Consider the following 13,615-nt stretch of genomic DNA (forward strand, 5'->3'; position numbering starts at 1 on the left):
CCTATTGTTGCCACTGATCTGATCACCTATCCTGGGAGAGTGCCCGCAGGTGGGCAAATCTTGTATCATTCCACTCCATCTTGCTGGGAACAGCTTCTCTTCCAAACATGAGTAAATGGGCGTTGTCCTATCCTGCTGGTCACATGTGAGTGGACTGCAAAACAAAGCCCTTATGTCTCCAATTATAAGGATTTTATTCTGAATTCTTGCAGGTGGCTTGCTGCCTCGGGAACCAGTAGTTTTAATCATCTTCTACCTACAGGAGTTATAAGCGTGTTTTTTATGTCTACAAGTAATACATCTAGTGCATTGATTAGCTTCATGCATGGATGCATATTTGCTTGATGGCTAATGCAGCTATGTAGTGATGTCTCTAATGATGCAATCAGTGCCTGACTTTATTGTCAGGCGATCTGATCCATTGATGAGACCTCTGTCTCCTCAAAACCATCAACTGCATATGGTTTGAATGGCTGTCTGAGAGAATATCTCTTGTCATATTTGTGATACATTGGTGCAGTCGGTGACTGGCCAAACAGCGAGTTACACCTGTCATTCTTCATCCTGCGAGTCGACAGTCGCATAGGGGTCATAAGTGCCATTACAGGGACCCTCTCTTCAGGTCATACTATTTGAGCCTTGAAACACACAAGCAGAAGATCTGAACCAAGATCAACTAAAGGAAAAGCTAAGAAAGGATGTTGAACCGAAATAAAACCCCTATTGCTGTGAGTGATATAAAGACAGGTATCGAGGGCTATATCCCTGGAACTGTACAGTTTTAGACCAGGGAATTGGACTTGCACTGCAACACTAGGCCCTTTCAGAATTAAAACCTCAGATGTGTTGACCCTCCGTTTGCACATAATTAGATAAAGTTAAGCCAAAAAGACCAAGGAAAAAATTTCCCAGTGCCATATGCGCCCCCCAAATGATCAATCTCTTTTACAATCTCCCATGTCATAGACAGTCTTTTAATTGATGGTCACCTTGCAAACACAGATTAAGTTACCTGCCTCTTGTGCTCTAGTTATCACCCTTTGGACCATGAATGAGTTCATATAACCCTCACCCTTGCAACCCCTTGCAACCCAATACCAAGGTGTGAGATTACCCAAAAGGAGGAACATTGGGAGAGTTGCCAGGGAGAAACTGCAAGCAAAGTCTAGACACTTAGGAAACCATTCCCTGGACTACTGTTTATTTCCTGTTCACAGTTTTCAGTCATTTCAGTTATAATTCCCCTTACTCCTTAAAGGCATTAATTCAACCCATCTTGTGTTAAAAATAAAGCTGCTGAACCATATTTCTGGTGTGCTATGTGTTTCGTCCTTTACCACTATGACAGGGAATAGGATTGGTTACCTAAATTGGATTCAAGACCCTGAGGAAATGCAAATATTTCCTTCAATACCATGACTAAAACACACACACTGTAGTATAGCACCCTGCTCGCTACTTGGTGTCACAATCCCATACCCAGCACACGTCTTGACACTCTTGTTGCTAGTGATATAGCATGCTGATTCTTCTTAAAGAACTAGAGATGTAGCGCCGTGATTGCTTCTTGACATGCTATCTTGGATCTAAGCACATAGCACTGTGGAATTCTGGAGCTTTGGTGACACCAGGGCACCAGGGTAGAATGCACCTCTTGAAAGACCAGTCAGTTGGAAAGGCCTGTCCTGCGAGCTGGATGTGAGGTCAAGCGCTGCAGGTTTCTTTCCATTGTTTATTAAAATAAAAATATATGTTTTTCAAATCCATATGGGGCTTGCAGTCTAGTTGGGATCCCTATTTACCTTTTCTTCTATCTTTGAGGGGGCTCTCATCTCACTAGCTCAGCCTCCTTGCTCCCACTGATCGTACTACAGTAGTAGTTTCACTACATCCAGGGTACTCCTACTATCTGGTCCATCCCTATGCTGTGGGGGTTCCTTTAGGCCCTGGCTTTATCTCTCTGATTTCCTATGGCACCTAGCCTGGTGGCCTAGTCGTCTTGGCGCCCTTCACCTCCTAATGGTCATCTATTAATCCTTTCCACACTTGCCTGTGTCCTCTCTTACCCAACCTCCTCCCTGTGTCTGATTCACATACTTCCACGCTTCACCCCCTGGTCGTACCTCTCCCTCCCCTACTCCTGACTCCAGGCTCCAACTGTTGTCTTCCCTCTACCTACACTCTGTTTCCTGGTCTTACTGCTCTCACTCCCTTCTCCTGTCTCCACCCTCCAACGTATCTCCCCTTGGCACTCCCTTCTCACTGCACTTCATGCACTGGTTTTACCTCTATCTCTAACTCTTCCTTCTCCTGTCTTCACCCACCAGCTCCCTTCTGACCCTAACCGCTTCCCTCCAAATTCCACCTGCCAGCAATACCGTTTTTACTCTCCTTCCTCGAATGCCTCTCACTTCCCTCTCCTCTCTCCTCTCTCCCTCCTTCTCTAAAGCCGACACTTAAACTCCCTCCAGAATCATCTCCAACCACTCTATCACTCACACCCAGGGCTCAAGTCGATGGTACACGTGCGTGGACGAAGTTCACCCACTTTATTCTGAGGGTAGATTCAGCCTGGAGTTTGTGGGGGTGGTGTTTGCTCCCATAATCAGCTTCTGAAGGGGAAAGTCTAGTCCATTTCGTGTTTGCTAATCAGTCTGTTCCTCTTGTTTCAGGGCGAGACTTGTCTATTCGGCCCAGGTGCATTATGGAATTTGCCTCCCCAGTTCTTTATATTCTGCTGATTCCCGGAATCAGTGGTCGAAGTGGGCGGGAGCAGTTGAGGGCGGTGCGCCTCTACTTTTTTTTTATATGAATTTATTTTTCCTATACTTTTATTTTAAAACACAACGGTACTGGAATGGTTTCGTTTTAAAATAAAAGTGTCGGGAGAAGTTGAAACTTGCACTTCAGTGCACTGCACTGAACGTTCCCTTTAAACAGCAGGCGCATTTGTTTGGGGGTTTGTTTCGCATGTGGGAGGGGGCATGGTGATGGGGTTTGTTGGGGGCTGGTAAGGCCAGCAGAGAACATAGTTCCACTATTTCTTTTCATACACTAGGACCACTGCCCGGGATCCACGATCTATGCCAGGCTTCTAAGGCGTCTCGTGCATGCTGGTAGCTGTAGTTTTGTGGGAACCATTGGAATAAATACAAAACGAATCCTGGCCAGGACAGATGTTGATAGGCATTGGGACAGAGACAGAGGTGCCCATGTACAGGTGCGGCTCCATCCATACTGGGTAGCCCATGGATAGCAGCACCACTCAAGTCCCCGAAACCATCTTTGGGGTCCATAGACCCCTTGGCAGAGTCTGACCATGACCCTGCCACAGTAGACAAATGAGTCTATAAGAATATTTGGTAAGCCTGATGCAAAGTGCTGCTTGGCTGTGCATTACACAATTATTTCAATCATTCACTGGCCAATACTGCTGGTGTGGAACTACAATCCGCCCACATGCTCATGGGAGTCAACGCCTGGACACACCTTTAGTATAAAGGAATTGTGACATGAAAAAAGATCCTGGCTAACATTGATCATAACCCTATGGTTGGAGTGTTCTAAACCAGCTGTGAGGCACAGTGCAATTATAACATATAACAAAGGAGAGTTGCCACAACAGGCTATGAGCAAAGTGCCGCAAAGAGACTTCACTCTGCAGTCCAGTAGCGATTGTGATACAATCTCAAACATGAAAGCCTGACACAAACCAAAACCTGCAGAATATAGCCTCCTCTTTCACATTTCTGAGCAACTCCAGCAAGGCCCCTTTAGCAAGGGAAATATGGCAAGATGCTTTCAAGTAAATCTGCGTGCGGCAGAAAAAACAAAATGGATGGTCAGCCAAAAGGAAGATGCATTATTACATAGTTTTAGAACAAAGGGCCTTTGCATCGTCTGCAGCCTAGTCATGGCCACGAGATTCAAGTGTAACGACAGGTACAGGCACAAAAAATACAAAACAGCCATAAAAACAATCTAGTGTTTACAAGTTACCATACTCCACTTGCTGTATTTACAGAACTTATAGCGACTTGCAGTTTCCTGGGAACACCCAATGAATATTTCAACTATCAACTAGTGATGTGCACCGCAGATAACAACATTCAGCAAAAGCTATGGCAGGCAAAGAATACTAGTCCAAGAAAGGCTATTGAACTGTGGGGTAATGCTAAAATGATAAGCAAATGCGTAAAAATAGTTCAAAGAACCAACAAAGACTGACACTGAGATCTGAATGGTGCTAACAGACAGCAATGACGCGGTCTCGACCAGTGAGTCAGAAGAACAAGTGTGCCATTAATACAAAGACATAAACTAGGAAGACCAGGCAACTGCCAAACCCAAGGAAATAAGGACATACTTAGAAAGGGCTCTAAGAAAAAACAAGAAAACAAACTGAGATGGAAGCAGGGGGGGAGATACCGGTCACAGAGACATCTATTGACTCCTCAAGAAGATATCTCAAGATGGGGTGGATGTTAAAACCTCCTTGTCTGACTTAACTGAGAAAGTCCAGCATCTGGAGGTCAGGTTATGCAAGATGGAGAAGGACTCCGGGGACATGGCTAAAGAACTTCAGGGCAGCTTCCGAGCCTATAACGATGTGAAATGGGATCATTCCAGGATGGGTTTTAGGAAAACAGAGATTGGTATGAAGGTAAGGAACCATAATCAGCACCTGATGGGTTTGGAGGAACTGGCTGGTGACGACACGGGTGCTTTGGTGATCCGAGGCTTTACAGAAACCTATGGCCTGGATATTCTAAGTATAGACGATCTTAACTTTGCTTTTGGAGCAGGAAAACTGGATACAATGGGGGAAAGTAACCCCCGCCAAATAATTATGTCCCTGCTGAAGATTAGCACTAAGAAGAGATTTTTGAAGGCAGACAGAGAAAATGGCAAAGCTATTTTTGCTGGGAGTCAATTTGCGTTATTTCCAGATTTTCTGGTAGAGATCATGGAGAAGAGAAAGGCATTTAATGAGGCTAAAATGAAAGCCAAGGACTTGGACATCAAAACTATGTCAGTGAGACCAGCCACCCTGAAGATCGTTTTTCCAGAGGTTATGAAGACTACAGTGTTCCCAGAAGAAGCTGTCGGTTGGTTGCAAGATGTCCAGTGTTCCTGTTTCCCTAAAAAACAACCGTAATGGAGAGAGCCGTATGTCCCTGAACTCGATGCCCACAGAAGAGTAACTTGAATCAACATATAGTTGTTGCTTACCTCCGATTTGACTGGCCCATAAGTAATAGTCTCCCTTTCCAGTCGTACTTTGTCACGCACAGGTCGCAAGCCACTCCATTCACTCACAATTTTTGCGTTCTGAAATGGAGAATAAACAAAAAATAATACGTTATATTTTTGTTAACAGTGTTGTGAACTTTTCTAGCACTACTTAATGCTCTACAAAAAAAATATCCTTACATAAAGTGTAACAAAGCAACAGGACGCAATTTACGGACACAGGTCAACAAAAAGATGTATCGTGGGCTTCAAAAAAATTGTGGGCAAACTCAAAATGAAGAGGCTGAAAGACTGGTAAGCCAAAACAAAGTCCTCATGCTCCCTCACATTTTATTGCCCAAATGTCTGTGCAGGTCTTTCCATGGAAACACTCACACCCCCTTGGCACAACCTGGATCAGGTGGATGTTGTCCTAGATTCCGGTGGCTTGCCCCCTCTCACCACAGTTTAAGTAGCATTGCACTGGGGTCTGATCCTGTCACCCAGTCCCATCTTACTTTACTCCTTGCCGAACCCACACTCCCCTGCTCCTGAGAACTTGTCTCTAGTCATGTAAGCATCTGGACCCTTGGCCAGTGTCTGCTAAACTCCTCGCTTGTCCACCAGAAACTTGTTCCTCTTTCCACTCCTTGCAGACAATGGTTTGATGGTTGTTGACTTACTGTGGATTGTTGTCTGTCTGTGCCCGGACCTACATCTCCAGGGACTTCAACACACTCTAAATCGACTTTCACCTCCTCCAGCTTCTTCCTCCTTCCATGCTTGTGCCTCTGCCGGCTCACCTTTCACTCCAATCCTTAATAATCTTCTGCTCCAACCTCTGCTCTCTGCTTTCCTCTTGGTGTTCTCTTCTAGCCTCGGTTATCTTCGTACCTGCTTAAAGTTCTCCTACTGCACCCTCTTCTGTCCTCTCTCCACAGGATGCTCTTCTGATCCTCCAATCTATCCTTCAACTCCCTCTCCACCTCTTTCTGCTGTACGTTCAAATCATCCTCTTCACTTTTCAGCTTCAGCTCTCTCTCTCCCACTCCTCCTGCACTTCCAGCACCAGGTTCTCATCCTGCATCTTAAGTTCTCTCCATCTCCTTCTATAGCACTTTTAGCCCTCTTCTTTTCCTCCTCCTGCACCTTCAACTCTCTGTGCACCTATCCATCTCCATGCTTTCTTATTCTGCTGCTTCTAACACCTACACTCACTAATGCTTTCTCTGTGTTTTATTTGTATTTGTATTTTATTGAATTTATATTGCGTTTTAATCCAAAACGCTTTACAAGAGGAACAAAAAAGATATAGCAAGCATTACATAACAATTGAATTAAACCAGAAAACCGTACAAAAACAATTTACATTATGGAAGGGGAAGAAGAGTAGGGAGGGTCAGGATGAGAGAAGAGGTGGGAGGTATGAGCAAAGGCGAGAGCTGAAGTCACAGAGGAGGCAGAGAGAGAAAGAGAGAAGGAAGGAAGAGGTGAGGATTAGAAAGGTGCAGGGCATGAGGTCGGAGGGAGTAGAAAGGAAGGAGAGAGGGAGGAGGAAGGGAAATAGGAAGAGGAGTATGAGGTGTGGGTTGGAATACTAGTAGAAGTAAGAGAGGAAGCAAAGGATTTTAAGGAGGTGAATGGAAGAGATAAGATTTTAGAGAGGTACGAAAGTAAGTGAAGGAGGAAGTAGAGCGGATGAATAGAGGAAGGCGGTTCCAGTGGTAAGGGGCAAGCAGTTGGAAAGAGCGGAAGCCAGAAGACATTGATTTAATAGACATCGATTGGTTCAGTTGGGCTGGATTACTCTATGTGTTTGTGTAATGATGACTCTGAATTGTGATGAATGTTCAGTTGCATTCAGTGTCATTCTGACCGTGTGTTTGGCTCCACAGACTGAGCCTTCAATACGTTAGTCTGCCATCTTGGACTTACTGCTTGCAAACGTGCACTAGAATGTTGATGTGGTGCTCGTATCTCAGAGGGGCCAGCAAGCTCTTTGATTCCTGCTCGTGGGCTGAGGCATCTGTTAGAGCAAAACTCTGATTATACCCAGGGGTGGTAATGTTTACAGTTTCCTTGTCACTAATTATCACCCTCGGGTCTACTTTACCATGAGCAGGAGCAGTTGCTTCTACGTCACATGGGGACTGACTAAAAGGGCCAGTAGTTCCTCTTTCCTTATTATTATTCACCTCCCAAGGGCCCGCCTGACTGCACGCTGCTTGGGTAATTTTGGGATTTTATGTAGGCTTTCAGAGGGCATGCAGCAGTAGTAGACTTCATGTGGTGTTCTCCTGATTCAGGCCCTGATATTGTGCAGTGGTCATGGGGGACCTCATCATACCACCCCTTGGCCTCAAATCAAGGAGCCGGTAATGGGGCCTGCCCCCTTGTGTGAGCCCTACGAACGTCATCATGGCTAGAGAGCGGGCACAGTCACATACCTCTGCGCCTTTTTTTTAGCCTCCCTCTGGGCTGCGTGGTGGGTCAGAAGAAGGACACAGACACTGTGATGACATTTCCACTGGTTATTTATTAAATGATAAGAATAAGGCCTATCTTTTCCTATTACTGTATGGGTGTTCCCTGCCTATATTAATAACTAAGGTGCTCTTCAGTCGTCAGGAAGTCTCTAATGAATAAGTCTGGTGTCCAAAATCTAGCTGTAACTGACCCTAACACTATTCTAACCGACTTAAATAAGGTCAGGAGACGGTCTCCCTTCTCCTGATTGTCTCTTCTCAGAATGTTTCTCCTTCACTCCAGAATTTTCCTCACTATAATAGTTTAAAAAAGGTTCCTGTCAAATTCTTGCAATTCTCTTACAAGGTCTTTGGGTTGGCCCTCCTCTCTAGAGATAGTTTTGCAATAATCCCTTTTTATCTTCTGTCCAGGCTGGCATGCCTTTTTGATTTCGGTAAGCTATAGTTTCTTAGGTGAGATATCCTTTCTTGACAGTTAATGTTTCCTCTCTCCTTGGGTGGCTCACTTTGCGTATTATTTTCCTTAGGGATTCACTTGACTTCAGTTCATAGTTCAGATCTCTTTCTGGTATGCTCCACTCTCTGCTTTTTGAACTATGGGATAATTTCCCCTCTTCTGAGGTTGTTTGTGTCGAAGTCTTAATGATCTCTCTTTCTGACGTAAACATGATTATCCTTCTCACATTAGTACAGTTCCACTTAATCAAGTTTCCATTTTATACCCACTAGTGCAAGCTTCTCCGTCTTCTTTCTTTTCTTTTCATTAGAACATTCTTTCTTTCTCTCTGATATGATCCACTCCTTACTTTTTAATGTGTGTTGTTAAGAAGGATTTCTGAACTCTGACCTGGAGGGGCATAGGTTCAGAAGGCCAGCCTAGTTTCTTGGAACAGGGTAACCTCTGGACAAGCCAGACCAATCAAGGTAGCTATGGCAGGCGGTCAAGACTAAGTCTCAGGAGGGGTGAGGGTGACTGAAAAGACCTCAATGAGCATGCAAAGCAAGGACACTTACAAATTACTCCAGACAGGTGTTATATTAAAAATATAAACACATTTATTACAAGGCCTTTGTAACATAGTCCATAGTCAAGAATCACAGTAACACTAGATTAAACCAATACATCATAATCAACACAATATATATACAAAACCAATGGGGTCTAAGGGGTTAAAAGCACGAAATATGTTGAAAACCTAGATGGGGGGGGAACAGGCAATGCAAGTAATCTTTAGACCCCGTTCCACATCAAGAATACATGTTACTAAGAGGTAGTCCAAGCCCTACGAAGAGAGGAGTCTTATGCTCAATAGTACATGCACGCGCTTGTGCCAATGGATAAAATAGGGTCTCTTCAAGGGTCTCTAGCAGCTCAGGAAGGTGGTTAAGGCGATGAAGAACAAGTTCCCACTATTCAAGCAGGACCTCCACTTGAGGGCAGAGGCAGTTTGAGAGTGCGGAATAAAGTCGCTATTTCGCAAATAGCTGTGGAAAAGAAAGGGGCCCTCAGGGGCCACTCATGCGTAAATATGGGCTCCTGCGCTGGGGGCCACCGGTTAGGGTAAGGACTACTCACCGGTCCCCGGTGCAGGCAGACCCAAACTTCGCCAGTACAGTCCACTTCGCTGGCAGGTTCGAATGCGACAATCAGGATGTCTCGACACCGTGTAGTTCCCGAGTTGCAGCGAGGATTCCCAAACAACACAGTGGCGATTTCTCCACCGAGGGTGGAGGAATCGGCCTGATTCCACTGCAGCTGGCTTCAGGGGCAAAGGGGTCACAAATGCAGCAAATTTGCTTAGGTCGTTGCCTTAGCAGGGCAACACGGTAACCGCGTTTACTCCGGTCCGGGCGCACTCGTCTCACTTCAGACCTGGGAATGCCAAGTGTACAAAATTCAGTGTAAGGGTGCCGTGGACACAGAGATAGCAGTATACCAAGTTTCGAGGGCCTCCTCGAAACAGCAGCAGTGACAGAGCAAAGGTCCTGTGTAAGCTGGTCAGCCCACTGGTTGGCCGAGAGACACTTCCGAAGAGGCTTACTTGCAGGGTTTGATGAAGGTGCCGAGATTAGTTGATCCCACTATTCCAATGGGTGGCAGCGTCTTCGCAGACCTTCTAGGACGATCAGAGGCAGAGGGGTCCGACAGGACGACAGCGGGCACAGGGTGCCAAACCTTTCAGCGGGTCACCAGCGGTTCCTTGACTCGGCTTCTTGCTGCAGGATACTTGGCTCCTTATCCTTTGTTCGGTGTGAACTCAGGAGATCGACCTGGTAGTGGTGTTTTCAGCCTCCTCTTATCCAGAGTTCCCCTCGCGCCAAAACAGAGAGGACCCAATGGGAGATCTGCTCATAAACACTCACTCCATACATGGACCAATCATGGATCACGGTGGACCCAGGCATTCAGGACACTCCAGACTCTCTGGCACCCAGGATGTGTATTGGGAACAGACATCCCAGCCCACACCCTGGAGGTGCACACACAAGGCATGCAGAAGCCCACGAAAGCATTGGGATTTGTGGAAAAGTGCATGACCAAATAAGGACTGACCCAGGTCGGCTCGACCTGGGGAAGGTGAAGAGGCAAGATGGCCAAAGGACAGGACAAAGAACCTCGTGGAATGGCCATTTTGGAGCCAGGCCACCGATTCGCGCCAAACGCGGTTAACGTGGTTAACATGGCAAGAAAGGGTTAAAAATATAAGAAAACCATAGCTGCCACCAGTCCTGTCCATGACACATCTGCACAGTTCATAAAAAGTCCAGCGAGAGTTTCTAGGGCCTTGGGAAATGACTAGAGACCCAAGTGTGCTGTATGTTAAGATACTTTGCACACTTGTTACATGTTGCACAAAAGCTGCAGCATGAGGAAAGGACTAAGGGAAACAAAGTCTCCCAGTACTGACTATTTTAAGGGCATGTCAGTTTCCCCGTAAAAAGTGAGCGAAAGCCCAGAGGAGTGCAGCTGAGGGCTGTGCTTCTCTGGCAAAGTCAGTCAATGGTGTTAAAAAAAGGGGGGTTTGGGGGTTGACACATGGAGGGAAAATTACATACAATTATGAAATCTTTCCTAACATGTTTGATACTTTCCAATCTTTCTAGGGTATTTTTTACCCAAGTCTTAATGATTTCTCTTCCAGGTTTAAACGTGACTTTCTTTCTCATGTGTTTACATTTCCACTTTATCAACTTTACATTCAATATCTCGTCAATTTTACTGGGACATGCTTCCCCTCTGTCATGATGATTCCCCTGCAGCCTTGTGGTTTTCCCATTCTCTTCGTTACCTCAGGGTCTGCAGAAGAATGTCCATGCACTCTCTCAGGTTCTCTTTGTTTGCTCTTTTTCTGTGCCTTCTCAATTCCGCCGGCATCCCCCTATTGGGCCTCTCTTGCTTTGCAACCAGGTATGGCTGCAGGTAACCGAACGTCTCGCTGACTCCTCGCCGTTGTGATTTTGATGTTGTTTGACAGGCGCGCTGCCTACCACAAGGTTGTCTGGTCATGCCACCACTGGGATTCGTGTTCCTGTGGCTCCGCCTTTCCACTGTGAGTAAACGTTGGTCCACCAATATTTCACCCTTCACATTCAGGCCACTTCTGAAAGTCGCGGGTTTTGCAGCTCTCCGTGACTTCACCTCGCTCAGGTGTTAGACTGTCCAGGGGCTTCCTATGTCCGCTTCCCTTGCTTCGCCTCGACGTGTGTTCTGCTTTCAGTTTACTCATCTCAGTTAAATGGAGGTCTCTCCTAAAGAGACAGATCCTCTTTCTTGTTCATAGCGGTATGTTTTGGTTTTGTCTTCAGCCACATCTCTGAATTTCCCAATTTCGTCATATGAAGTAGTCCCATATATGCTACCATGGGGAATGGCTTAGGGAGTTCCTCACAGGAACGGTAATCCTTGTCCCTAAAGGAGGAGTCTCTCCTAGTGAGGTCCCACTTGCCCAGACCCCTAGGGAGGGTCTTGCGAAGCAGTCTCACCTTCCTACTCTATAAGTAGAGGCGTAGACAGGGTAGGGCCTGAGCGGGCAAGGCACACCCACAATCTGTAAATGCTACTCAGCAGCACTGTGTGGGCATTTACAGATGTTAATGTTACTGCAGTGGGCCCAACTTCATTAGCTTCAGGCCCCACCTGTTAGGCAATCCTGGCTATGCCTCTTTCTATAAGGGGGAGCGCCCCCCCTTGGGCAGAAGGTGAACCTTAGTGCATTTCTAAGTTTGTAGAGAGTTGAACCAAAGCATAATAGTGCATTGGTTGAATTATGTTTACTGAGCCATAACAACAGAGCATGGCTAGTAGCCATGACAAATTTCCTGCCTGTGAGAAAGTACTTAATAGCCAATATTGCCAAATTAGTTGCCAGACACTCCAGTGCTATGTTGGCATACCTAAGCTCTCCAGGGTACAATTTCTGGCTAATAAAGATGATGGATTGCTCTATGCATATTCTAATTTCAGAGCGGACTGCCTATACCTACATAGGAGGCATCAGTGTGCAGTATAAACGTTTTTCGAACAATCAAACCTCATAGTGTCTTCAACCTCACAAAAGCCTCTACTGCTTCGGCTTTTTCACTTTTACTTGTTCAGTCATCCGAGAGGCACGTATTAAATGTTTGTAATACATCTTATTTAGTAACCAACCAATCTGAGGAAAGCTTGGAGATTTTTCTTGGTTTCGGGATTTGGGACCATTTACACCACTCACACTTTGTCAAATTGAAGATGCACAGTCCTCTTCCCCATTTTGATTTCTGTAGGATCTGGCAAACTTGATATACTTGTAGCATATGTTTGCTTCAGGTTTTGCTCCAAATTGTGATGTCATCCAGATAGGCTTCCTCGTATGCTCAATGAGGCTGCAGGACTGTGCCCATGATTCATTACAAAGTGGGAGTTGTACCATGCAGAATGAACAAAAGTATGGTAAAATGATACTTCCCCAAAGGTGCAGTAAAGGTAGTATTTTCTTGATCTTCTGGGGCAAAAGGAACATGGCAGTACATTTGGTGGGATATAGGGTTGATATGTACGGGGCTGGGCAGTAAAAACAGTGCGGCTGCTGCCGGATTCATTTTTTTCCCAGCGCCCGGCAATGGGTACTTACTGGTGCATTACAGCACCGGCGGTCCCGGTAATTCCCCATTGCCTGGCGTCAGAAAAAATTACTCCCCATTCCCATTCGAGTTGCATTGGACTCAATGGGAATGGGGAGGACAGTAGCACCGGCACTATTGATGAAGGTCATCAAGGTCCGCGAGCGGGTGCCATTCCGCCCACCAGGTCAGACCTGGCGGGCTGAAAGGCACCCACTCGCAGAACTCGGAGTATGCCGGTACAGTAACAACTTAGAAATCTCATTACCTTTCCGCAAGTATTGCCGAACTTCAACATGCCATCCAGCTTCTCCAACAAACAGATTGGGGATAATCACAGGCTTTGAGAGAGCCTAATGACCCTCAAGTCCAGCATCCTTTTGACTTCTTCTCGAACAGCTTGTTGCTGGGCTTTTGGTAGGCGGTATGTCTTAGCCTCGCAGACTGCCTTGTGGAGTATCAATTTGATTTTTGAAGACCTGGGTGACACAAAGTTCATTGACAATGCTGTCTTGGAAGTGCTGCAAGAAGTCAGATAGTTAAGCTTATTGAGTTAGCTGTTGCTCCTTTAGGATACTTTTTCTGATTTGTTCAGTTAACGTCCTGGATTCCGGTGGGTTTCATCTTGTGGCACAGGGTGGGCAGTGTCCTTTAGGTAGACCAGGCACTTCAACTGTAGTACCAAGCTTTGTAGCAATAGTGCCAACAGGATCTCCTGGAGGTGAAGTAGGATAGAAGGTTCTCTAGTTGCCTGGGTTTGTGCTACAGTGATGCTATGGACCAGGGGATCCTGT

General features: G+C 45.9%; 1 protein-coding gene across 3 annotated transcripts in view; it reads right to left on the reverse strand.

Moving 5' to 3' along the window:
• The window catches only part of DAO (D-amino acid oxidase), a 431,100-nt gene that overhangs the window by 24,837 nt on the left and 392,648 nt on the right, over window positions 1–13,615 (reverse strand). For all 3 annotated transcript variants that reach the window (XM_069619457.1, XM_069619455.1, XM_069619456.1), the window contains exon 10: window positions 5,233–5,331. In XM_069619457.1, the coding sequence (XP_069475558.1) occupies window positions 5,233–5,331 (99 nt within the window). The remainder of the gene's footprint in view (window positions 1–5,232; window positions 5,332–13,615) is intronic.

This window comes from Ambystoma mexicanum, chromosome 10, assembly GCF_040938575.1.
Source record: "Ambystoma mexicanum isolate Mex_15411 chromosome 10, UKY_AmexF1_1, whole genome shotgun sequence".
Lineage (NCBI taxonomy): Eukaryota > Metazoa > Chordata > Amphibia > Caudata > Ambystomatidae > Ambystoma > Ambystoma mexicanum.